Source organism: Neopelma chrysocephalum, unplaced genomic scaffold (assembly GCF_003984885.1).
Source record: "Neopelma chrysocephalum unplaced genomic scaffold, ASM398488v2 Primary Assembly neopelma1_89, whole genome shotgun sequence".
Taxonomy (NCBI): domain Eukaryota; kingdom Metazoa; phylum Chordata; class Aves; order Passeriformes; family Pipridae; genus Neopelma; species Neopelma chrysocephalum.
In genome coordinates, this window is record NW_020897751.1 from 4,021,830 (window position 1) to 4,049,488 (window position 27,659).

The 27,659-nt window shown below is 42.2% G+C and overlaps 1 protein-coding gene and 1 long non-coding RNA gene across 10 annotated transcripts in view; one reads left to right on the forward strand and one right to left on the reverse strand.

The window, feature by feature from the left end:
• The first annotated feature begins 280 nt into the window (after positions 1 to 280).
• Positions 281 to 24,907, forward strand: LOC113972209. Its single transcript, XR_003535799.1, has 4 exons — positions 281 to 476; positions 16,543 to 16,589; positions 17,353 to 17,467; positions 23,575 to 24,907. It is a non-coding gene; the product is annotated as an uncharacterized LOC113972209 (long non-coding RNA).
• The window catches only part of TET1 (tet methylcytosine dioxygenase 1), a 96,048-nt gene continuing 74,898 nt past the window's right edge, over positions 6,510 to 27,659 (reverse strand). For all 9 annotated transcript variants that reach the window (XM_027693031.1, XM_027693037.1, XM_027693036.1 and 6 more), the window contains 2 exons: positions 20,357 to 20,696; positions 6,510 to 16,566 (listed from right to left, as the gene is read on the reverse strand). In XM_027693031.1, coding sequence (XP_027548832.1) covers positions 15,428 to 16,566; positions 20,357 to 20,696 — 1,479 coding nt within the window. In that variant the 3' untranslated portion in view covers positions 6,510 to 15,427. The remainder of the gene's footprint in view (positions 16,567 to 20,356; positions 20,697 to 27,659) is intronic.

Here is a 27,659-nt window from a genome sequence, read left to right on the forward strand (position 1 = left end):
GCGACCGCGCGCGCCCGGCACTGCCGCGTGCGGGGCTCGCGCGGCCGGGGGAGGGGCCCCGCCGCCATCTTGGGCGAGGCGCGCGCGGGCGGGGCCGCGGCGCCGCCATCTTGCGGCGGGGGCCACCCTGAGGGGGCCGCGGGCACCGCCCTCGCCCCGCCAAGCGCGCTGCGGTGCTGAATGCTGTCCCTGCAGTGCCGAACGCTGTCCATGCATTACCGAACAGTGTCCCTGCAGTGCCGAACGCTGTCCATGCAGTACCGAACAGTGTCCCTGCAGTGCCGAACGCTGTCCATGCAGGACACAGGCTGCCCCCGGCCACCCCAGGGCCCAGTGTGCAGCCGGGCGGTTCTGAGGGGACACACACACACAAACACACAGGGTCCCCTGATGTGAAGGCAGAGCAGACTCGCCAAAGAGATGCACCAAAGCTCTTTAAGTTGCTTTGAAACAGAAATGGCAGCCAGGACTCTGCAGTAAAGTAGTTCAGTGCTTCATGGGCAAGAGTAACTTCTCACCCCTCGCCTGATGCTGTTGAAAAGAGCCTTCCATCCAAGAAATGGTTCTTTACACCAGTTTGCCTTGAAGTGAAATAGGACATGGAATATTTACATTTGAGAGTAAGTCAGCAAGGCACACTTTGTAGATGAAGATGGGGCTTTGAAGTGTTATATTATCATTAAAAACAAGTTGGTGGTGGGACGAAGTCTTGAGAGGCGAGTGTCAGACTGATTTGCAGTGGGGTGGATTATGTTGTAGGAGGGCAGCTGGAGAAAGAAGCAAAAGACCCTCAGATGAAGGTAAATTTCTGCCAGCATTTGGTACTTAATCATAAATAAATACAGATCTGCCTTTGCCCTTTATATTGCAAATTAGATGAGGGTTTCAGTGTTTCACACTCATAAGCATAGTTCTTAATTTTTAAGTCTGCATGTTTTAAACCTTATTCCTGTGGTAACTCCATCCAGCTCAGTCAGTTGACTAAGGCAGAGTGCACCCTTTAACCTGGAGATAAGATTAGAGGCTAAAAGGGTTGCAGGACCTCCCTCCCACACTATACATGAAAAGGACAGTGGGAAAATTGTATTAAAGGAGAAAATACTTGTCAGTGAATGTCAGAATATTGTGTAAGTCTGCAGTCTTTTAGCCCATTTTTTAGAGGATTCATCATTCTTGGGGATGCTCTCAAAGCCTCAAAAGCTCACAGGAAGCACAAGCCTGATTTCCTGTACCACAGGTAGAACATTTCTTCATGTACTTTCTCCCTTCTACATACACATTGCTACCATTAGCCGGCAGATTTTGCCACTGCCATTTATAGTGTACTAATGACTCCTTTTGAATTCTTTGCCTCCTCTGCTCAAGACAAACCACACTCTTGTGGTGAAGAATAGTTGTAATGGAAGCGGCAGTGAAAAAATTTGAGCACTTCTAGTCTTGCTGCTTAAAATAACTCTAGGCACCCTGACAATCTTTTAAGTGCATTGGACAATTTAATCCAAAATTGATGAGGGGACAGGAGTCTGAAAGAGATGAGCTTTCTACAAGCTACCTTAAAATAATGAGGCAAGTTGAGATAAAGATACAGATTTGAAGACAAAAATCATAAAGCATATTGTTGCTTCCAGCTTTCTGGGTGGTTCCGAGAGTTAAGAATAAGCTGGGGATATTGTGAAGAGAAGTGATAATTTTTGGAGCTTGTAATCAAAGAGCATCAAACATATTTTGGCACAATCAATACACTTAACAAAGATGAATGGAAAAACACAAAGAAGAGAACTTTGTACCAGGAAACGCTACAGTTCAAGTAGTGAATACTTTGGATCTCTGGCCGTGGCTCAGGAAAGCCAGTGAGTCCACCTGTGGCACCTTCCACAGTGCTGTACCCCCAGAAACAGGTTTAACTGTATTTGAACGCGTATTTAGGGGAAATAATTGGAGGACGAATTATAATCTTCTAATGAACGTGCCTTTGACAACCTGTACCACTGATAAGACACAGAAATTAGTGTTTCAGACTTAACGTGCAGCTCCTGGAGAGAAAGGAACAGAGATCAGTACCTGGGCGTACTGTATCTGTCCAGCTAAATGCCAATTACAGGGAGATGGTTATTTCACTCAATTTTGAGGATGGAACAACTTTGATGATGCAAGATTATTATATTATGGGGTTTTTTTCATATTCTTGTTGGAAATACATTTCTGTGCATCCTGTTCAATTCCAGAATTAACTTTCAGGTCTATACATGTCAGTACTGGAACCTGCTCTTTGTAGCTTTTGAGGAGTTTATTTATGTATTTTCTTCAGAGGGCCAGAAAAGATCATCCAGAGAGTCAAACACACTTTTACCCTTCTAGATATCCAGAAATGGCTGCAACAGTTCAGTTAATTTTTTTTTGATGCTAAAGTTGTAGTACAAGTGCAGCATATAAGCATTTAAACAAATTACCATTGTGTTTTTCTTGCACAAAAACTTCTGTCTTTATGACCGTAGCTGTATGTACTTTGCATTTTCCCAAACATGTGACACAGTCAGTACTGAAGTTTGATAATAAATCTAAATAAACTTAAGTTTGTGACATACTGCTATACAAAGTGTTTGACAAAAATATTTCTGAACTGGCCAGACCCCTCAAGAACACAGGAAGGACATCATAGAGTTAAATCAACCTGCTCAGGCTTAGCTGCCTGCAAACAACATTTACTTGTTTGTTTGTTTGTTTTTAAGGGTCCCAGGAGGGAAAGGGTTTTATGGTCCACTATATTGGGATAAAATTAAATGCATTGAGAATGGACTTCTGGCAAAGTTTACTTGAGTACAAATGCTCTTGCATAAATAAAAAAATTCTTAATTGTTTTGAAGGTAATAGACACCAGGAGCACAAGGAAAATTTTTCATCTTAATATGAGAGAATTTTTTTTTCAGTGAGAGCAATCGATGCCTGGGAGAACCTCCCCAGAGACATGGTGGAGTCCCCATCACTGGAGGTTCTCCAGACACTGTGGGGAGGGAGCTGGATAATCCCTTCTGGAATGCCTTTTCCACAAAATGTGGGAGCAGGGGATGTTTTGAGGTCCCCACCAGCCTGGGGTGTTGTGTGAACATCACATACAATTTATTTCACTGGTAGAGGTTGCTGTCTAAGGGAACTGGTGGTGACCCAGGAAAATCATGTGTTCAGAGAAGGGAATCTTAGCCCTTCAGGAAAGCTATTAGCATTTACTGATGTTGCAAAGGGAATTAAGATCCGAGTCTGAAAATAGTCCATTAAGAATTTTAATGGAAGGACTTCTACCAAATGGCATGTTTGTAGGTTTTAATCAGAGCCTTTACCATCCTGAGTTAAAAAATTGCAGTCTTACAGCGCAGAGAAAGGGCATTAAAGTCTGTACAGCCCCTCAATAGTGAGTTTCCGTCACATCTCTCATCTGTTGTACACATTTGTGAGATTGGATGCCCTTGGAACTATTTCGTTACATTTGTGTTAAAAAGACCTGTATTTGACAAAAAGTTGGTGCATCCTGAATTCCAGTTGGTCCTAGTATGCCAGAGGGCTGAATCCTGGATATTTTCCACACCACTGCACTGCTTGTTCCATGCAGGAGTTTGAAAAAGAAGCCTTATTAAGGTTGATAGTTGTTTGTAGCTGTTCTATATGAGCAACTAAACATCTTTTCCTAACAGGTATATAATAAATCTTTCTTCCAAATTGTCCCATTTGACATTTCAAAATTAAAAAAAAATAAAAGAAGAAACAAACAATACTCTTATGTTTGAAAAGGTGTATTGGAAGGAAACCCTTTTGAAAATTGTTTTGTATGATCGTAGTTAATGCTGAAAATACAGAGAAACACATTTCTTGCAAAAGGGAGAAATTTTAATCTCTTAGGAGTATGGTAGTTTCCTCACTAAAATCGGACAGATTTGGTTTCAAATGTTGACTTTTGGTTTTACTTAATCATTTAGCACTTGACTTTAATCAGAAGCACTTACCTGAGTCTTACAGTTCTTTGAAGAGCATAGGATATTTCTTATCTTTTCCTAACCAAGCACAAAATACACTTTTCTTTCGAGTTGTCCCATTTGAAGAAGAAAATATGAATATTAGTTTCCTGTGGAGGTTTCCCGTGTAGGGTTAGAGCGAGCTATAATGTTTGTATAATTCCTCATGATTCATGGAAGAAAAAGGATGTAATTCACATTGCCCAGGGTCCACAAGAACAGTGGCCCTGCATGAAGGCAGGTTTTGCTTTCTGGTTTTGTTTTTCTGAGTACCCAGCTAGTCAGAGCTCACAAGAGCTGGGCCTAAGGAGGATTGTTATGCAGTGCTACACCTGAGCCACTTATTTCTTACCCTCACAGAACAAGGTAATTTGCAACAGCCCAACAAATCAACAAATCCCACTCTTGAAATCTGTAGCAGCTGTAACCCAGGTGAGTCCTTACAAGGCTTTCTGCTACTGGGGAGGTGAGTTAAGGTCTAGCATAGAAGTGTTTGCTTGATGAAGCACAGCACTGGTGCCTCATTTCCCAGAAGGGATTCCTCAAGTGAAGGGAGTCAAAGTCATCACCATGCAAAACCAGACTCTGTGTAAAACAAAGGGGTCACAAGAAAATGAACTGCTGACTTGTTATGCCACAGAAAACAAAGGTTTTCCTGTTCTGGGCTGCAGAGTAAGGCTAAGTCATGATGCCTCCAGCAGCAATTCAGGACTTCTTCAGGAGCAAACAGCAGGGAAGTGTTACCCAGTTACATTACAAATGGAGATGTACACGTGGTGTAGCGGGATTGTAATGAATTTTTGGCCAGGTATAAAAAGACATTTTCAAGAATTCAACTGTTAAGAATTTTGTATAAATGGTGTATATCACAAAAGGAAAAGAGTATCGAGAAGTAAACAGATTGGACATGGAACTGGAGGCCCATCTTGGGAATTGTGCTCCAGCCAATGGTTATTGAAATAGTTGAGTTTGAGTTTCCACATTTTAAATATTTTTCCAGTGTGTCCTAGATTAAAAACACAGATGGGGATTGCTGGTATTTTATTTTAGACTACGTAGGCCGTTTCTTGAACCAAAACACTAATTGAAGCACTATCTTGCTCGTGTTTAAATAACATTTGAATACGAGGCTTGTTCTGATGTACAAAATGCACCGAAAGTACACTATTTTGGTGAATAACCTTTTGAAGATGTAAACTGATACTAGATATTAAATATTAACAACAGTAATCGGCACAATTGAACAGCAGTCAAACCCTGCCATTCTGTAATCTTTATTAGGTACTGGAGTACTGCAGAAAACTGTAACTGTAGCACCAGCAAAAAAGCTTATTTTGCAGATTAATTGATTAACAATACCATTTTAATAGGCATTGTAATCTAAGGCTGTAGCATCTTAAGAATTTAAAAGCAACCACCTGTACTACATCAGTGTTCTATTACCTGCATCATTTACATAAAAAAGCACAGAAGTCACCTCCAGTACCTGAAAAGGAGCTGGAAACCGTTTCTCATCGACGTCTCTTCCTCAGCAATGATGTTCTTTGGTCTGCTCCAAGTCTGGAAGTGCCATTCAAAATCCACTTGCTTTCCCAAGACACCTGTGCTCTGAGTTCCTGACTAACACCAAACCCTGGAACATGTAGCTCTGTCGAAGGGTTTAATAGCACAGTTCAGAGAAGGCCTGGGGCAGGTCTGGAGATGCTGCTGTAAAACCCCCGTAATGATTATCCTCTAAAGGAGCAGCAGGTTCCATAGGAAGGGGTCAAGGGCTCCCTGTTGGATTACCACATCCAGCTTCCAGGAACTAGATGCACCGTGTCACACAGTGTAGTTTCTTTCCAGGGCATTAGTGAAGCCTGGGGATAGCAGCATTTTTCCACCCTCTAGGAGATTCCAGTTGTCAGGAAGATCATTGTAACAGCAGCTTTTGCTGCTGCACTTACTGGAGCAGGAAGAGAAGCAAATATGTGTTCCTCCTTTTCTTCAGATCTTAACAATAAGAATTCTGTCCAGTAGTGTTGTTCTGCACTACAGTGTCCCAGACTAAAGCAGGCTCGTGCTGAGGTCTGTTTTAAGGAAAAAAACCCACCCCATACCCTCTGACTTGCAGCAAATAAAACCTGGACTGTTTCCAGCAGCTGGGAATTAAATGCCACAGTAAATGATTGCCATAAGCTTGCTCTGCCAGACAAGTGGCAAAGAGAGACAGTGTGTGAATGTGCTCACAAACTGTTTTGTCCTTTTGAGTCAGGAGATGAAGTTCAGACTCTTCTGGTTGCTCCTCTTGCCTGGGCTCTGCCTAGGACAGGTCAGTCCAGCCTAAGCCAAGGCAGACTGAGAACAGCAATGGGATTTAGGCCTAGCCCTTTCCAGGGCAGAAACCCAGCTGACTTTTTGGGTGAACCCACCGTAGTCCTGTAGGGCTGAGGTATTTAAATACCCTTGTACATGTGACAATGGTTGTTAGTGCTAAGAGCAGGAAAGAAAAATTAAGCGACTAAGTGCAAAATAGAAGTATAAAATTTATTTAAAACCACCCACAAAGTTCTGTGTAATCAGGAATGATACAATTTGTAATAGTCTTTTTAAAAACTCATGACAAGATTTAAAATATATTTTCAATTACAGTATTCATTTAGCCTTATTCAGTTAGGACAATAAAAAAAAAAAAAGAAAGTTTACGTTCTAAACAGATGAGACACACAAGAAAAATAGAACGGAACAGACAATTTCCACAACAACAATTTTTACATGTATGTTTCAATACTAGTATCAACATTTCAATGCATCTTGCTACATAAACATGAAATCATGTACAACAACTGCTTGCACCAAAAAACATAGCTTAATTAGATCTTTCAAGTAACATGCAGTCACAACTCACAAGTCTTCAAGTACTGCTGGTAAGGGTTCCCTTGTCTGCAAAGAAGATTTTAAGGTTCCATTTCTCAGCCAGCATAACTCTTCACAGCTCCACCAGCCTCAGGGAGCTGTGCTCAGTTATACTAGGAAAGAATCAGGCCCCAAATGGGTTTTTTTTAAGAAAACAGGTAATTTTTATCCTTTTTCCTGTAAATACTGTGACATAATGAAGTGCTTTTTCTTTCTGATTTTTTTCTCCCTGTACATAATCTTTTATTTAAAAAATGTTGAATTTATGTTCCAGATTTCAATACAGTAGGTTGGTAACTGGAAATAAAACTTCAAATTCAAAGTTGAAAAATAAATATCAAATGCATCCCAAAGAAAGAAAGAAAAATAGAGAAAAGAAGAGAGAAGGAAAGAAAGAGTGACTCTTTTACCTTTGCTTCAGCACACTGTTAGTCTTTTAACTTTGCAAAGCAGGAAGGAATTCACTGGCCATAGCATTTCAGTACAGTGTGTCCTTACATATTAATGTTCTTAGTGACAGCAAATTCCAATCAGTACTTGTGACCTGGTGTGGTACTGTCACATTATGAAGAGCTGTCTCTTCCAAACTGAACAAATAATCATGGAATAATTCACTGCTAAAAACTGAACTGAATGTTTGCATTGGTTAGAACTGGCTTTCATTTAGTGGTATTGGGATATCCCATTTGTTTTTCTGGCCTACAAATATCTTTTCATTTTGAGGACCAGAGATTCATGAAGTTCAGCTGCTGCCTTTGGAGTTGCATGGATTAGACAGGCATTCACAAAGCTGGTACAAAACCTGTTCTCATTGGCTCTGCAGTATTGCTGATGTGTAAAAATTTAGGTATGAAAGTATATTTCCTTTTCCTCAAACGTTTTTTGAATGAGAAGTTTGCATTGCCTTGCATTCCATAACTGCAGTTATGGAATATGTAGAGGGGTTGTTGCTTCCACTGGCAGGGGAAGCTCAGCAGGACTCAGCATGCAGAGCAATGCCCACGGTTTCCCTGGCAAGTAGCACCACAGTCAGGGCAGGCAGGAAGTGTTGGCTTTTAGCTTTGGGCCCCAAGAGTCCCCCAGTGTGACAACAGCACACAACACTGCACACCCTGCTGGCTCTGCAGGCAGGGCAGATCGTCACAACCCCACTTCATATCAGCAAGGAAAAGGGATCAAATTATGATAAAGGCAAGCAAGTATTTTAAGAAAAACTACCAAATCTTAAAAATGGTGTTATTGACAATTCTGTGAGATTGCTGGGCTGGCCATTACCTAGAGGCACAAATCTTTTACCACACTGGCTTTGGAGACAATGTAAAGGGCAAAGGACAGCAAATATAAATGGATACTTCAAACCTGGTAAAACCCAAGCCAATTTCTGTTGAACCTGTACTTCTAACCTAAGAACAATGTGGATGTTACTGGCCAGCACGTGCACAGTAGGAACACCATGCAATTGATTTCAGCTGATTGTACAGATCAGTCATTTGCTAACTTGATTTATACTACCGACCTTTTATACCATGGTCAGTGTGATGGGATACTCTAAAGGGCATAAGCTAAAGTGACATCCGTTTAAGGCCCCTTTATCCTTTCACTGCAATGCAAAGGACAGTAGTATAAGTGAGAATCAGGGCCTTCATTCTTATTTTAAGACCACTCCCATACCCTAGACCCTTTTCCATTACAACATCATAATAAAAAATACAGATATACATGTAAAATACTGATCAGGTCACAAAACTTTCCACGACAGTATCAAAACGTTGTGTGGCAACAACTGCAATACTGAACATCAAACTAGCAGTTCCCTTGCTCCACTGCAACAGCACTTCTTTGGAACACAGTTCATCTGCTGTACCTGCTAACCCTGTAGATTAAGTGCCAGACCTGTCCTCCTCCTTACACATGGAGCTTTTGAGGTGTCCCCCTGCATTCTGTGACTCTCTGAGGAATGATGTAGGGTGTGCAGCGTTGAAAACAGCACCTTTGACCAGTCACACCTGACAGAGCAAGTCACCCTCATGTTGTTTAGCACCCTGGTCTTGCATTCAGTGCAAGAATGCTGTTGGAAGATTCTAGTATTTGAATATAAGTATGTGTGGAAAAATGCCATATATAATGGTCCAGTAGAAGAAAAGAGGAAAATGCACTGTTTTGGGAAGAATTAAAGAAAACAGCATCAAGAAGCATCTTGTATCTTTTAAAACTGAAGTCAGCAGTATGTTGGGATGATGAAATGGGGAATTGAATTGGAAAAAGAATCCTAAAATCTTTATGTCTCAGAAAGAGGGAAACAGTGATGCTGACACCCTTTAACAAAAGGCAGCAACTCCTTCATTATTTTCTGCTCAAGCTCCATCAATGCCATTTGCTGCTACAGAGGAAGAACATCTTTTTTCCAAGGAGTCCTATGTTAGTTAAGGCATTTAACTTGCACCATTTAACTTACACCATACTTGGGTGTCTCACAAGGACTGTGACTGATCTAACCAGAAGATGTAAAGAAACACTCCTGCTCTTTCAGTCATCCAGGTTCTGCAGCAGCTGTTTTATGTCAGGAACTGGGCAGAGCTGTTAAAGTAACTCAGAAGACAAAAGGCATTCCACAGAGATGCTGGCACAACAGGGAAAAAAAACTAGTACAAAAATCCTGTACTCTGAGAAGGGATGACATTTCCTTCTCAGGGGTCAGCAGTTTTCTAGTCTTGCAAAGTCTCTTTTGTTTGGCTACTTACAGACTGTAATAACTACATCAAGAAATGTAAAAGTCAACTGGAAAACTGATTATTTGACTCTCTAAAAGAATGAGAAATGTTTTAATAGGGAAGTAATCAACAACCAATTTTTAACCACTCTTCAGGAAGTGATCTGTATATATCCTGGTGCCTGATCAGATATTACTATTAGAAATCCTTGGTCTTTCAGGAAACCTCAGGTGTAAAACTTTCCTTTACATAATTATGATTTTGTAGCAACATGCTAAAGCAGCATATAGATAGCTTGTGAAGAGCAACCATCAGGTGATCCCCAAAGAGACTGAAACCAGTTCCAGAACTGTTCCACTAAGTAGCCCCATTCCCAGGATTTTTGACACTGTTCACTCTGGTTTAGATTACAGGCAAATATAAGTGTGTCACAGACTAAATAAAAAAAGTTTATGACTTTAAAGTCAGATGTACCAAAAGAAACGTCAACATAAAGAAGTACCCTGGCATACAGCACGTGTACAGAGAAGGTTGTCTCAAAAAGCCAACTGTACCTTACTCATGCTGTGCATAGATTCATGGAATTGTTAAGGGTGGAAAAGACCTTAAAGACCATCAAGTCCAACCAGCATCCCATCAGCTTTCCATATTCTCTATCCTGACGGTGGGAAGGGGCAGCAGACTGAGGATGAACATGTTGCTCGCTACATTTGCCTACACAAATCAAGAAAGGGTGACCAGCTCTCCCCCTCTTTTTTTTTCCTTTAAACCAGTATATGGAGGCAGAGACCAAAGGAGAAATTGCTGCCTCTGGAGGAGCTGTGGAAAGAGGTAAATTTGTACATCTGTCCACAAGGAAACATCTTCCTGGTTAGAACAATGCTGTGACATAGATATTGCAGTACCATGGTGTCACAACAATCAATGGCAACTCTCTCTACCACCTAATTTTATGGAAAGATATTCCCTCTACACTTCCTCCTGCAAGTCAGACCAACACCTGATAAAATAAAGCAAGCCAGAACTTCCAAGTGTGACTGGACTGTTCCTCATCTCTAACTGTGTTAGTTAAGATCAGATCATCACAGGCAGACAGCTTTCACACAAGAAATAAAACACAACTCTATGAAGTAGACATCACCAAGACCCTAATCTGAATTTCAGAGACCACAATAGTCCTGAAAGAGAGTTTGTCCAATGCTGCCTGAATGTAATTGCTGTTAACATAACCAAAGCATGGAAGTGGCCATGAATTTAGTTTTCCATATATCTGAGGGCACAGTTATTTCCTCCTGATGACCTAGAAATTACAGGATTTCTGTGGAAAAGAGTGGACTACAAAGCTGATGACTGCTCGATAAACGGAGCTAATTTCAACATGGGAGAAGTTCCATGGGAAGTGAAAGGGCAAGACTGACCTTACATTTTAAATATAAACTCATGAAGATGCAACTTTCCTTAGCCTGCTTCCCTAACTTCTGTCTCACTGACCAACCTGTCAGATAAGACAAATCACAAGAAGCTGTCAAGAGCTCAAGCCTAGAGCTGATCTGACACAGACCTGCCTGGGACTTGAGGTGCAGGAATTGTGTCTCACTACAGACCCGAATCACTGTCATGCTCCAAACAACCTCTGTGTTTAACCACAAGTAAACATTTACTCCAAATCTCTTTTCATCTGTTCTTGCACAGCCTGTTCATAGTGGTAGGGCTGCAAGGCTCTTGACTGGGCACAGACTTGGGTCAGCTCTTGGCTGTACCATCCAGTTAAATAGGGAATTGCAGGGAAGCCTGATGAATGAGCACTCAGCAGTCAGTAGGGCTGCGGCAACATAAACAGCACCCAAATTTAGCTTAATACTGCAAGGAAATTAAAGAGGTCTTTAAAAAAACCCCTCACAGTTGTATATTACAAAGAATCTTAAATCCTAGAGAAGTTGTCATTTGCCCATGCTTAACATAAAATGTGGCTTAAGATACTACAGGTATTTTCTGTTCTAAGTCTAGAGAAGCACTGTCATAGGTAAGAAAAGGACTTTCACCAGCAGTTATTCCTAAGTAAAGGTTAGCTTAGAAAGTCCTTTAAAAAAAAATTGAATACAACTGTTACTGGTAGAAAGCTGCAAGTATTTTAAGTTCTTAAAAATCTTCTGTGACTAAAGTATGTATAGAAATATATTTTCCTGTTTTGTGTAATACAATAGCATGTGAAAAATCAGTAAATTCCCTATTTAATTGGACACGACTGCAGCGACTCCCACAGGGACTCAGGGAGTCAAACAGAACCAGCTCCTGCAACAAGCAGTGCTCCTTCCTTCCAGAGGGGAGGTGGAGTGCTGCTACTGGACCCAGTGGAGAAAGGGATGAGACATTTCTTATGGAAGTCAGAGGTGCTGCATGTTGGATCAGGACAGTTTTTGGTAGCACACTGTGAAAAATGATCCAAAGGCAAGCACACCCCACCACCAGCCCATGTACTGGTGTTCCCTCCAGAACATTGTGCCAGCTCATGGAAACTAAGTAGAACGTGCAGGTCTGATCTAACCAGCTACCTTAATTTTAGATCCAGCTCCTGGTCTGGCCATCCCAGAAGGGCTTGGTTAAGAGGTAAGAGCAAATTACAAGTGGCTGTGTGGGCAGCAAAGGAAAGAACAGACCCACAGAGTAGCAAATCTTAAGAGACAAATACTGTTATAAAACAATAACATTACTGAAAACAATGCAGTTTGTGTACAAGACTGATAAATATTCTGAAGTGTTACAAGAATAGCACAGAGTTGTACAAACAGTAAATACTTGCATTTTCTATACTGCAGTACAGCAATAGAAAATACCAGCTTCTCCAAGCACAGCCTGCCCCGTGCCCAGCCAGCCTGGCAGGTAGGACATGCTGGAAAAGCAGCTTAGGGGACACACAGTGAAATGAAGAGCACCAGGAGGGATATGTTATTGTAGAGATGAGCTATTTCTCAGGTGAGTAATGTTAATGAAGTAGTAACTGTGAGTTTAGCACCTATCAGTTAATAGCTTAACTATTATGTTAAGATACATGTTTCTCTGTTAGAATTGCCATTTCAAAAAAAGCTAGACCTGGACTACCTGTGTTTGAAGGGATCCTTTTAGATCCCTTCAGTGCCTCACTTCTTAAAGGAAAGCTGCTGGTTTTTCAATGGAACATTTTTATCTTGAAGTTTCCGTAAGTTAAATATGGGCATTTGTAGGAGAAGATTCAAGTAAAAATGATCCACTTTAATGGTATGAACATTTGAAAAGGTAAAGAGATGGCTCTGTAACCTACTAATTTTGTGTAGAAAATGTGTTTATCACATGGGAGTGCTGAATTACAGCACTAGAGAAACTAAAGCTGTCAGCACTACCAGTGAAACCAATAAACTAAGCTCGTGGTGTGGGACCAGGGCTTTCAGAACAGCTGGGAACATACAGTGCTGCTCACTGTACAGACAGCTGCCACTCCTACTGATCTTGGGCTCACCAAAAACAGACAAGGGTTACAATGGAAGTCTAAGGCACACAAAATACCGTAATGATTTGATGTATACTGTATATTACATAGTCAATAAGCATAAAACTGCTGGTACAAAACGATGGCATAATATTGGTTCTGTTTTATTATTTACAATCCCTTCATATCCTCTATTTGAGCTAATATTAAGCTTTCAACTAAAATTTGCAGCATACCCGGTTTTTACAAATTTTACTTAAAATAGGTAAGAGACAAAGAACGGGTTCAATCCCTCCATCCTCTGCCATCAACAGCTTTGTTAATCTGAACAGAAATGTGTGGAATTGAACCCGGGGTCGTTACAGAGTGATTGGTACTTCAGCCCTGGCTCCTGCAGACACCACCCATGTGCACAGGGGTGCAGGAGCTGCGCAGGCTCGTGGCTCTGCAGCCACACCGGAGTTGTAGCACCAAGGTCTTGACTGGCACCAGGTGTTAAAAACACCGCTGATGTACTTGTCGTACCAGAACTATAAATAGAGTGCTTGCACTTGAGCTTCCCCAGGAAAAAGCACCTTGTCTGGGTTTAAATAAAGCAGCTCTAGACAGCTGCTACGCCCCTACACAGCACCACTACAGTATAATATATCAAGTATATCATCAGTACGTTTGCACACTGGAACTCTCTGACCCGGTTCTACCACCAGGCTGCCCGGGCGGGGCGGACGTGAGGCAGGAGGAAGGTACAGCTCTGTGTGAGGGCCTGACCCTACAGCTCTCCCAGGAGTCCCGGCTCCTGTGGGACAAGGTGCAGGATGAGGTCAGTCCCTAGCTAACGTTTTCATTTGGTAATTTGTTTAAATAAATAAGTTTAAAAAAGAAATACATAGGAGAGGAGAATCAGAAAGAAGAATGGGATGCTACAGTATTTAAAAGCAATGGAGTGTCTGTTTTTCCTCTGATTTAGCAAATACTCATTTAGTGATATGTCACTTTTTCAACAGAAATGGAGAACATAAGCTTCATATGTTTGGAAGGAAGGATACAACCCTTTTGAAGAGAAATGTATAAATTGCTTCAAAAATTTACAAAACATTTTTGTAAGAAAACTGAACTCAAAGTTGATGAATATTACAGATAGGTTATTCTTAATGAAAAATTTGCTGTTAAATATTAGAAGTTTAATAATTTTCCAACACTTTCTTTGTATTTTCTCCAAATTAATTTTTTTTCCAGAACAGAATAAGGCAACTCTAGGGGGTATTTTTTTTTATCCCAAAACAATCCTACCCCTGAGGCATTAAGAACTTTTGGTTGTCATGTTAACTTACAATGCTCCAAAGGAATGAGACTTATGCACTTATTGCTCAAAGAAACCATAAATGCTGCCTTTAAAAAAAGCAAATCACGTTCATATCTCCCAATACCAACACATGTACTGACCAGACATCTCCTCGGTTCACGTTTGTACACTCTCTTGAAAGGAATAAAAAGGTTCTGTAATTCATAATTGTTGTTTATATGCAACATAAAATCTTCAATGAAAAAGGGCAAGTTAAAACCAACCACATATGCTGTGAGCGCACATCCTGCAGCTGTAACAACACGGAACTCTACACAGCAAGAATAAAATCACTTCTGTAGAGTATGCACAAACCTTAGACAATATGATCCTTAGACTATACTATTTCAAGTTAATTTTAAAAATAGAAAGTGCTTTTAAAATATATATTTACAGCTTAAAAACAACTTCCAGCCATCCTTACCAATAACTTCATTTTATACATAATGACAAATCTAAAGAACAAAATTCATTGGTTTTCTAAAAGATTTATCTGTAATTTGGACTATATAGCAATGGTTGGAAGTTGTTAAAGCAATGGCACCATGAAGTAATAATTCAGCTTATTTAATTTTAACTGTTTGATGTGGTTAAGCACCAAGAGCTGTGTAGAGCTATAACTGTATAACTTGATTTAACACCATAAAATGTGAACCTGTTAAAATCCCTATAAATGATTTTTGTAGTAAACAGACTTTATTTAAAGCACCAAAATATAAATTCCTAAAGGTAATAAACTGAATGATTCAATCAAGGTTAATAACCTAAACAAAATCTTTTTTAGAATGTATTAAAACTATACAGCTTTTCTTTTTTTTTTTTTTTTGCTTAAAATGTGCTTGAGCACCACCAAATATTAAAGTCACAGTTTAAGAAGAAATCCCCCCCTTTTTTTTTTCTACCTCAGCCTTAAAATGGTTGAGATGAGCAAATAGTAAACGACAGGAGACTTGTTCTTTAACAGCACCTTAGAGAACCACCGTGTGACCCTGCGCCAGGGGGGCCCTGCCACCTACGCCCAGTGGTTGTAGGGCCCCGCCACGCGCGTCAGGGCGTACGAGGACACCGTGATCACGTTGTCCTTGGTCACTGTCAGCGCTCGGCGGGAGGGAATTTGGTTGAACTCATTGTCTTCGTAAAAAAGGTCTCTGTTTTCACTTGGTTGCTTTGCTTTCCTGTTGCTGGAGCTCAGTTCTGAATTCTCCGTTCCCAGTCGTTCCGCTTCTTTTTCTTTCTCTTTTGCCCTCTCGGCCCTCTTTGCTTCCCACATGTCTAAACCGTGTTTTGGCTCATTTAAATTTTTGTGTTGGTAGAAAACTAAAGAAATTCTTGTGGGATGATTCCGGTTGGGTTTTTTGATCGGCGTGGTGGCGTGCAGTTCCCGTCTTGCACATTCAATTAAGATAGAACCATGAGAAGGTGCCACAGCAACCCCACCAATGTCATCGTCCAAAAAATTGTGCTCGCTGTCTGACCACAATTCCTCAGCCTTTTCTTCAGAATCAGCCGGGTGTCCCAGTGCACTGCTTTGCTTTTCCTCAATACAGTCCAAGTCACACATCTGTCCTCGATGGGAGCTGCCCTTTTCCACCGGGCATCCATGGGAACAGTCGGCTCCGTTTCCGATGGTATCCGTGGCCGGAGAGCTTAGCGGTACTGACAAGTCACAAGAGCTGACCATCTGTGAGGAAGAGCTGTCCAGCTGGAGCTGACAGTTCTGTTTGTCAGGCTGATGTTCAAGTATAGTGGGCAGGGGGTCTGTGTGGGCTGGGGGGCCTGGAGCAGTGACCTCGGGAAGCATCGGTGGCACCCCATTCACCTTCTCGTCCAGCAGAATTCCAGTATAATCCTTGACCGACACATCAAAGCTCTTGCAGTTGACGTAAGGTGTCACGTGAGGTTGCTTGGTACTGCATTCAAAATACCCGTAGGGAACTGAAAAATCTTGTTGAATGTTAGTCACTGCTGTTAGGCCAGACTTATGTGCTAGAGATGGACAAGGATGTAAACCATCCACCTTAAAGGGGGAGGAAGCCGAGCACTGCTTTAGTAAGGAGCAATTTTTAGTAGTGTTTGAAGTATGTTTCATGGCATACAGGTGATTGGAAGTCTCCATTTTTATTCCAGGTTTTAAAGCATCTGTTTTGTTCCCTAGAAGAAATGCACACCAAAGTGTAAGTACTTTTCCTCACTTAATTCATAAAATACACCTCTTAGAATTTCATACTTGTTTTCTAACATGAAAAATGTACATGATGACTACAGATTTTTCAAAATGGTTATTTTAAGCTTTTTAGGATTATCTCGATGACCTTAAGTATACATATAATAACCTTGTTGAATTAACGCCTTAACCTTTTCCAGTCAGGCTGCTGGTATATAAAAAAGAAAGGTATTTCTCAAAGGGATGAATAAAATAAACAGAGAAAATGAAATAACCACTGAGTCCCGATCCACAGAGCCCAGTCCTACACAAGAGCTTCCCAGCAGTTGACTGCTGGTCTTCAGTTGTTACATCACTGATGAGATTCAGCCTGTCTGAAATTAAGCCTGTGAATCAGTCAAAATTCTGGGCTGCCTCGACCCCATATTATGACAGGAGGAAAAAGCTTGTTTATCTTGTCTGTCACAGCCAAAACAGTTACTGAGTTACAACCACTCCTACACTGCAATATCAACTTACAACTGCCTTTAAAAAAAGGAGCTGGCAACATGCTCCAGGTAAATCCATCCCTACAAAGTTAGATCCCGTGATTTGGTGTCTGCTGTCTTCCCATGTAATTGCCTCACATGAATCACTTCACACCTTTGTGCAGACACTTGTTCAGTCCCTGTCAGCTCTCTAAGCTATTTCTAGCCATGGCAGCCCTGCTGCTGGGCTTGGCTGTGGAACAGCTCCTCAGTGACTGAATCTCATCATGGCTATGTTCCATCCAGAGACCACTGGATCAACGGGAAAGAATTCCATCTCTTGGATGGGCTTTGCATCATGTCCTGCAGTTGCTTCACCTGTGTTTGGCTGGCAGACTGGCATCCCCCAGACAGCTCTCAGGTACTGTCTCTGTCAGTGTTTCTTCTTTGTTCCATAAATACACAGAATGGTTAATTGCTTTACCCAATACAGAAGAACTATTTTTTCTTCTACTCTGTCTTCTAATAATTTATAAATAATTATGGATAAAAAAACATTCCTCCAACAGGAATGCAAAAAAGTCAAGGGATAAATTACAGACACAATAATTAGTATGCAAAAACTGAAGCTGAGTGGGACATAAGGAAGCCACAACGACTCTTTAAAAAAAACTTTTCTATGAAATCAAACACAAAGCATTTAATGTAATTAGAACAGCTCCCTCCACACCAAGGCCTCTCACCAAGCTGGTGGTCCTCTCCTGTTCTATCCAATATGGGCCAAGAAGAATTGCTGATATTTACAGAGACAGAAATAACTTTTCATCTTTGATGTTTATTTGCCCCAAATAATGTGGTTAAAAGACAGGACTATGCAAGGGAGGAAGTAAGGCCTCTGTCATTAATACACATTTCATACTAATTTAGAATTTCAAAGGCCTTCAGAATTAGAAAGTGTAAAAATTGAGAGTTGTGCTGCTTGCAGTTGGTAAAAGGTGCATGACAAGTGCACTGTTTAATACTTTCCCCCAAGGCCTGGGCCCAGTGGGGACTCAGACCAAGCCCTCACAGCTGTAGGTGCTGCCAAGCTGACTCAGGCTGCTCCCCACTGTCCTGGCTGCCAGGTGAGGGTAGGAGAGAGGACGAGTCCTCCCTTATTCCTTTCTCATTGCCAGTGCTCCAGATGTGAAGACATGCAGGTTAGAGGGGTCTCTCAAGCTTTCCAGCTGGGCCATACTGCAGTGGCTCTCAAGTGAAGGTCAGGTCTCTTCCACACAGACAGAATACACCTACACAGTGGGCAGCACGGCGTAGTCTTGTGACTCCATCGTCCTCCAGGCTGCTCCAGAGCCTGACAGCCTCACATGGCTGAGCACGTGGCCAGCATTATCTACCACCCACAGGAATCCCATCTTACTGCATGTTCTCCACATTCTTTTTCATATTTGCAAAACCAAAGCAATATTCTCAACTCTTGCCCTCAATTAGCAAACTGAGTACTCTGTATTACATACCTCAGTTATCCATACCTCCCTCTACAGCTGCAGTGTTAAGTATCTTTTCGTTCTTCCATCAGGAGAAAATTTAATAGTAATATCTGGTTTGCTTAACAGCCTTGAGCAGTGCTGTATTCACTGCTCACCAAAAACTCTAATCAGGATTTTTTCCATTCTATTTTCTATTACTATGTAAAGATCCTGATTAATCATTCCCTCTAGTCTACCATCAGGAGTGACTACTGAATAGCCCAGTTTAACTGCTGTCTCCCACACCCTCTGATCCTGTTTTCATACTAAGTCTACCATTCTCAGCTAGACTCCAAGTTCCTATTCCTGAGGACTAAAATGATGCCTGCCCCTGGCAGAAAGGAAAGAAGCAATTGATGACTGATCCCCTGTAACTGCAAGCCCTGCACACACAACACTGCAGCACTCCAAATCCAGGGTTTACAGATCTCTGCACCGTACTGTGGGGCAGGGGCAGGGCAGCAGGGGGGTGCTGGGGTGTGTCCCCAGCCCTCAGCCTGTAGGACTGGAGAGAGCACTGAAGAGAGGTACAGGAACACCTCATGTTCCTGTCTGGCAGAGCCCAGCACTGCGGTGAGCTGACCTTCCTCTGCCACTGCAGCCTCTGGGAGTGTTCACACAGGCACCCCCAGCACCAGGGGCCATGGGCAGGTGTGGGACTTACAGTGCTGACATCTGCTTTGGGGAACTCCACTGTCAAAACTTCATGACAAAAGCTGCACTTTTATCATAGAAACTAAATATTCTATTCACATTCTTATTTTTCCATCCCTGAACAACTTTCTCGCTCATAAATGTGTTTCTTCCTCGCTCTGTACCTTACTTTAATCACCAGCCCTTTTAAATTACTTTACAAAAATAGTTCAAGTCCAAACAAATGATCTAAGTTGGCTTGTTTACACAGTTATTTTATTACTTTTGCATGTTCAAGGAATAAAGTTCTGTGTTCCCAAGGCATATGGGACACCCTGGCTGTTGCAGCACTGGTTAAGGCTTCCAGGTGTGGAAGCCATGCCTGCTGCACCTGCAATGTCATGTACAGGTAGGTGGGCCATAAACCTCTTTCAGTCTTTCAAAACAACACTGCAGTGAGATCAAACAATTTCAGGATTCATTCCCAAACCAGAGCCCTCTAATGCTTCTGGAACTTCCAGCCCAGCCCTAGCATGGAGTTACTGTGTCCCCAGACATGCACGTGGATGAACTGAATGTCTCTCTAACATCCTGAGGGTCAGCAATACTGATTTTCTGGTTCATCAGTTGCCCTGAGTCCTCTACTGAGACAGAGTGCTCAGTGCCATTACCAAAGTGTGACAAATGCATTTTTGATTTTTTAAATGTTATTCCCCTAAAATGCAGATATTCTTCTAAATACATTTAACTGTCATTTCTCCCCTTAAATCTACCTATATCTGGATGGTTCTCATGAAATAAAATTACAGCAGGTTGACTAATTTTCCTCTCTTCTTCCTAACAGGGAATAGTCTGTGCTTTAATTCCTTTGATTTATTTTTCCCCTGCTAATCAGAGAAGTCAAGTCCATGGCTTCTTCCACCTCTTCCTTCTCTTCTACTTCCCATTACTGCACAGTCCCATGCTGTGGGAAGGAATAGCCCAAAATCCGAGCCCGGGTACCACAGTGTACATCAAAAGCACCTCCACACAGCTCAGCCCAGTCACAGTTCTAATGAAACCGAGTGTTGAGGAGCCTTTCCCTCCCTCAGATGTCCAAGAGGCAACACAGGATCAGAAGAGACTGGCAGGATTTCATAAGCATCACTCACCTAAACAATGCAAAGCGTTGCCCAGATTTTCTGGGGCTTCGGTTTTCAGCTTTACCGGTGTTGAATACTTTTTATCTATTAATGGCTGCTTTTCACTCGGGGTCCTCCTCGTGTCTGGTTTCTTTTTCTTGGTGGCTCTGAGAGGCTCAGCCAACATCCGCACTTCCCTGGGGAATGCTGTGAGCACCTGGATGGCCCCGGCTTTGATCTTGGCTTCCAGGCCCTCTTCGGTGCCGAATTCATCTGTTTGTGAGATCTTGTACAGAGGCAGCACGTGAAGCTGTTCATCACTCGGGATCACCCCCACGCTCCGGTTGTCTTCCTTTGTCAAGGTACAGACCTGGCAAGAGCAGGGACAGTGACAGGTGACCCCACAGACCCAGTGCTGGGAATACTGGGGCAGCCACCCCAGGCCTCACTGCCTGCTTGCATTTTATGGCCTCAGGACTGTGGGGCTTTCAAATGCAAACATCTGACACACATTTTGTTTGATCTGTAATGACACAGAAAAGTTATTGGTACTTTAACAAGATCAAGGCACATGTCTTGGACAGGAAAAATGAAGCTCTGGCTCAGCTTACGCTACCCACAAATATATGCCAACCTTGGAAAATAATCTCAGCTGTAAATACAGTGTTAAATTCTTAAGCATTCCAATTATTTTTTAAATACATAAATACATCTTTGATGATCAGATTCATTTTTAAGGACTGTAAAATACAAAAAATTATTATTTTTTGACTGAAAAAGAAGTTTCTATGATCTAGAATTGGTTTTGGTTTTGGCTGGCAACTGAAAAAACCCACTGCAAACAGTAATTTATACTGCTCTACATTTTTAGCAAATCTCAGGTCTAACTCACTCCCTCTCTCAACACTTCCTTAAATTAACACCCCACTGTAATTAAGCCACAAGACCCAGGAAATATTCTGTTAGGCCACTGCCCTCCTTCTTGTCATTCTGGGTTGTGAGATCCTGGAGCCCAGGACAGTGCTGGTTACATCCAGTTTCAAAAGGGCACATCAGAAATGGGAATAAATATTCCAACTTATTGCAACAGTTTCCTTATCACAATTGTAAGCTGAACACTTCCAGCAGTCCTGGAGTTCCAGCTGTTATTAACACTAACGCTTGAAAGCAGCACTCAAACCAGCAGGATTCCTGGTGTCACTCCCAAGGGATGGCAACAGCTCTGTGTGCCTTAGCACAGGTACAAACAGTCACCCTTTCCTGGGTTTACCAGTGGCATTCCTAAGGGACCACTACATCATCTCACACTTCAGGTGAACTGCTACTTCACAGGAGTTACTAACTACACACACAAAGGAATACAAACACCATCCATCCAAGGATGGGATGATACTCCCTAAGTGGAAACATATCATTCCATCACTGCGATGCCTATTCTGAACAGTTAGTCCAATTTCCCAGGATCTTGTCACCATGCCTAAGATTCCAGGGGAGGAGAATTATATTGTTATTATTTAGGAGGGAAAAAACAAAACATTTTTAATTTTACAGCACAGCTTTTTGCATAAAGGCATCACACAGTTATTTCTAGAACACTGAAGTTGCAGAATCCCAAACTAAAAACCCTGGATCAATAAGGGGGTGGCTGGGGCTGCATCAATGGCTCTATGCAAAGCTTGGCAGTGGCAGAGCAGCAGCAGGAAGGGCTCTGAGGGGCAGACAAGGGGGAAGAGCTTTCGGGAGGCAGCTGGCAGGGTGAGGGAGGGCTCTGGGGGCAGCTGTAGCATGGCTGAGGTGCTGCTCCATGCGTACTCACCTCCGGGGCAGCCTCTGCACTACGGGAGAGTCAGAGAAAACAACCATTGTTCCATGAGCAGTGAACGGAGCTGCACCTCCAGACTCCCACACACCCCAGCCCAGCACCTTATCCCTGCTCCCACCTCGGCTGGGCACGGCAGGAACGGGCTGCCTGCAGCTCCTCTCTGGGGGAGCTGACCTGGATCCAAACCTGATCACTCAGCAGGGAAATTTTACAACTCGAACAAGAGGGAAAATCTCCAAAGACAATTCGGTTTCTGCAAAGTTCAGTGAAATCTGGCTGAAATTTGCCAGCAGATTCCAAGTTACTTGGGAAAGGTGAGGGAGGGTCAGACATACAGAGAGCATAATTCCATATGACTGGTGTTCTCAGAAAGCCTAGCACAGCCTCCCCCTCCAAACTGAAATCAAAAGCAGTAATGAAATGATCATTGAGGGGCCTGGCTCCCACTTGTTCTCCTCAGGAACTGGGCAATTCCCACTTATTTTTTAGAATACCATGTCCAGCCCGTGCCTAGCCCATGCACAAGTCCTGAAGATTCAATCTGGTCTCAATTATTTTGAAAACTGAGACCCTCATCCAGTTTGCTGTTCTAAATTTCCATGCAAAAGCCAACACCTTCCTTGGAACAGGAAAGCTGGAGAACTGTTTTGAGGAACTAAACAAGATGAGGGCTGTAATATATTGACAGAACTATGGTGAAAGTATAGTCAACTCCAACACACCCTATATTAAATACCGAGTTAGAACACATCAAGAAATTAATGTATATCCAAAACTGTTAAAAGCCTGAAGACCAGTACACCTACAGCCTAAATACCAAAATAGCTATTTTATTATTTTATTATATGTAGAATTTCAAGGTGCCCCCATAATACATTTTAACATAAAAATGAGGACACAATGGCAAATGGGTAATTGAAAAATTAATGTTATGGGGAAACCAGCTACAAATGAAGGCTGTACATATAAGCCAGCATCTTACAGTTGAAGGTGGTAAGCCACCAAATGAGAAATACCTGCTTAAAAATAACATTCCAGAATTCAAATCTGTGCAAAATATTCCATTAAGAAACTTAGAGAGAAGCTTTTTTGCTGAGAAGTCAAAAGCAACACTTTCCATTGGTACTGAAACTGTGCTGCAAACTGCCCAAAATTAAACCCGAACATGAGAAAACCATCAGCTCTGTTAAAGGCCATTTACAGGGTGAAGCTGCATATCCTGCTACTCTGCTTTTTCCAGAACACGCAGCTAAATCATCCAGGATGCTCAAAGGCCACAGAAAAAGCTGGCCAAGTGGTTTATTTAGGTTTCCAGTTTCCAGTGTATGTGGTGATCAAACCCATTACCTGTTCTGGGTTTAGTGATGTCATGGTGAAACTTGCGTATTTGTAAGACTTTATTATCAATTTTTTTAAAAACTTAAAGTGCACGAGGAACTCAATGCAATTCCCTCCAGAGATCTCCAGAGAAACATCTGTAGCCACACAGCTCCCAGTGCATTATTCTGGGACTCTTTGATCTGCCTTTGTCCTCCTGAACCTCACATGTAGAAATGATGGAGCCTTTTCCACTGTGTTGTAAGAGCAGATGTTTTAAATTCAAGTTTCAGCAGAGCAGTCAAACAGCCTTTCTAAACCTTAAAGATGGAACCAAGTTTCCTACCCACACCTCCCCTGTGCAGCTGGAGAGCAGAGTGGGTGTCCCCGGGCCCAGGTGCTGCTCCATCCTTGCCTGCCAGGACACACACAGACCTCTGGGCTTTTTCTGCAGCCGAGACAAACTGTAGGGTTCTGCTGGCCTGATCCACCCTGGACAGGTGTGTGCAGGTCAGGATTGGAGATGGGATCCCCAGCTGTGTTTTCCTTTGAGCACTCCCTGCCCCCCAGGCAGTGGCACAGGTACAGCACATGAGCCGCTCTCTGGGCGCTCACAGGTTACCAACGTGAACGTGAAATGTTTCTCCATTTTCACAATAACAAAACTAGAAAACCCTTTACAGCCCAGAGGGTTTATCTTCTCTCCTCTTTGTTATAACCTGAAGCCCCAGCCTAAGCCTCTGGTTCTCCTGCAGCTCCTGAGGCAATGGCAATGTGGTGTAACCATGCAGAGACATCCTGTCAGCCCCTGCAAAGGCCTGGAGCCACGTGCTGTAACACAGCAGGCTGTCCTACAGAAGTACAAGAAGGGATGGGAACAGCAGAGGCTTTGGGATTTTATCCAGCCTGGGAGCACTTTGTGGATGGATTGCTGATTGACACTTCTTAGTTCTGCTGCCAGTAATAAATTACATAGTGTAGCTGCCCTTGAAGCATAGATTTACCCTCCTGCCCTTCTTCCCAATGCCTCTGCAGTCTGTGTGGCTCCAGGGATTCCACACAACTGCACTGGTGTCCCATTGCTCAGCCCCAGCCCACATCCCTGTCGGGTGAGAACAGTCCCAGCCAGGGCCTGCATGGCCTTTGTGCCACAGCAGTGACTGAAGGGGATTCCCACAGGCATGAGGAGTGTGATCCTTCCCAGCTAATCCAGTAAAGAAACAGCAGACTTTCCATTTCACAGACTCCATTAATAACTGTAAAACTTCTCTCTGTGTTGCTCCTTTAGCTTCTATCCCTCAAGGAACACTGCCCCTGACACTGCAGCTGTCATGTACAGCTGGGCCCTTAGAGAACACAGAGATGACACAAGTGTCTGAGTAAAAATGAATGGTGTATTTATTGCCTTAAAGTTCTCAATAACAATTCATTAGCAAAAATTACTTTGGCTTCTCTCAGCACATTAGTTTACATTTCTATAGAAATGTCAGGTGTGTTCTTTCTACTACAGAGCAAGCAGGGAACAGCAGTTTGTATTTTCAGCTTTCTACCAAAAGCAGCTCTGCTAAATTCAGGGCAAGACTCTGCTGGCCAGGGACAAAGTTCAGTCTCTCAGATCTCCAGTGATAATTACCAGTTAACAGTAATCCTCAATTTGGGTAAGTTAAGATGCACTGTTTTCTCTTGTATTACAGAAGGCATTTCCAAAACTCTCCCACTGCTAAGTGACAGCCTGATTTATTTTCAGAGTCACATACAAATAATGCAGCTGATCAAATACATACCTAGAAAAATCCAAGAATGCTTTTCTGAAGTTCTGGCAGAGGCAGTGAAGTTATTACTGACAGCTCATTAGATAATAAATTCTTCTAAGTGTAAACTCATTCATTATCATTAACCTCACTCAAGTGTTTTGCTGTGCCTGGTTTAAGTAATTTGAATAGATTATGGTTTTCCTTTGCTTTGGGTGCCCTGCACAGCATTCCTTCCATACCTCTGGGCACCAATGACAAGGGGAGAACACAAAAAGGTGTCACTTCCACCAACAGAACCAGCAGCATTGACCCATTTCACAAGGTATTTACTTGAACCTTTTTAGCCCAGAGGAGCTTTAGATTTTATAAATTACCATTTTGTGTTGGAATAAGGAGGAAGGGAAGAAATCTTACCAAGCTGCCAAGTACACTTGTGTAGAGATGTTAAAATGTAAGGTGTGATGAGCAGTGAAAAAAAAAAAATCAATCAAATTACAAGACAAAACCAGTAAAGCCATGGATGCTTAAGGTTTTTAAGGTAGCGCAAATCATTCTCCTTCTGTCCATTACCAGATTATCAGAGCAGTCTGTGTGAGAGCTGTCACCTCAGGTGTTGTACTTGCACACACTGCATTTTACAGATAAAATATGTCAGAGTTATGTAAGTGACCCCTCCATCATTAGGGCCAGTGATTTATAAGAAATCATCACATATTTTAAACTGAGTCAGCAGCCCCAGAGCAGCTTCTGAACTAGACAGGACTGCAGGAGGTGACCAGACAGGTGCTGGGATCACACATACTAATTTCTTTTTGGGTTCTTACCACTACATTTCCTATGGCATTACTAGATCTGGTTATAAGCCAAAATTAGCAACCCTAATTTTGATTGTCATCACAACAATCTAGACTGAAGCAAGCCCAGTGTGTCCTGCCACCCTGTCTGCAAAAAAATCAACATTTTTTGCTTTAGGCTCCCAGTCCATGTGACTGTAACTGTGACCCAGACAGAGAACAGATGCTGTGTCCTGTTCCCACAGCCCCAGCTCCCACAGGTCACAGGGGATCTCCAGCTCTGATTCACCTTCAGTGTCCCAGTTCAAGCAGGTAAATTGGGTGTTAACACTTACAGCTTTTTCCTATTTACAAATAGCCCCTTGCTGCAAGTACATTGAAATAAAGAGCAATCACACCTAAATAAAGAGAACGCAGGGATGCAGCAGTTATTTGTGAGTGAGCTACCCAATGAAAACCAGATTGCAAGGCATAGTTTTCAGCAGTTAAAATGATGTGGTAATGTTCTGCAAGACTGACAAAATTTGGCAAAACTTGATAGTAAGAGAGTGGTAAGTTCTGGCCCATACAAAGACCTTACACAGTTGTAATGTTCCCTGATTCTGAGACAGAATTACTTGCAGACACACCCTCTACAATCCATAAAGTATGAACACCAAGGATAATCTGAAGCTGCAGTGACATAAAGTGATTACAGATAAATGTATTTGTAGAACTGTTCCCCAATACAAAAGGTTTAATTGTTCCTCCAGCTGCTTCTGGCCATAACTTACAACTTCTCTGGGATCCAGTATGGCAGAACGAGTAGAAGACTTGGTTTCCATTTCATTTTGTCTTTTAACTTAAGGGGCAACGAATGGAGCACTTAAACTATTATTTTCAGAACACCTGAACTAAATTTCATCAAAGAGTATATCATGCAGTTTGTCTGACAAGGAGGCCTCATTTTCAAGTTTAGGATCTTCAAGGGCATTCAATTCCTACACTTCAGAAGCAATTTTGCAATGTATACTTCAACATTCTTATATAGAATATCCACACAGAAGAATGCTGGCAAAAATAATAGTCTCTTGAGGACTGATATTCCTGGTGAATTCCCAGACCTGCTTCCATACTTTAAAGGAACAGCCATTTGCTCACCTTACAAGCACACAATTAACATTAAACAACTGGCCCGGTCATTTCACTGCTGTTACACTCAAAAGCTGAATGTTAACTATAGGTGTAAATGCAACATTTTATTGCATCACAGCAACACTAAGTCAAATGGCATTTCCAAATTTTAAAAAAGACTGTTTCTAAAGTAGGCAGAGATTTTAGATAGATTTTTTCCTAGATATCCATCCTTTGATAGAGAAGTTACTTGAGTGTTACCTGCACTGCTGTACAAGAAGTCGCCCTCACTATTTAGAGCCCTGCAATGCTCCAGCTGCTCAGAGAACACTGCCAGTTTTATCTTTGCTGCTTTGAGCTTGGCTTTCTGTATTTCTAAAAGATCACTGAATTGAGTAATTCCCAACCCATTTTCTCATTGGCAGTCCAGCGAGGTGTTTGTACAACAGCCACACCCATCTGTGGGTTTCCCTTCCATGCTCAGATTCAGTGATCACAGTGATCCCTGGCTCTGTGGGACAGTCCCTGAGCCA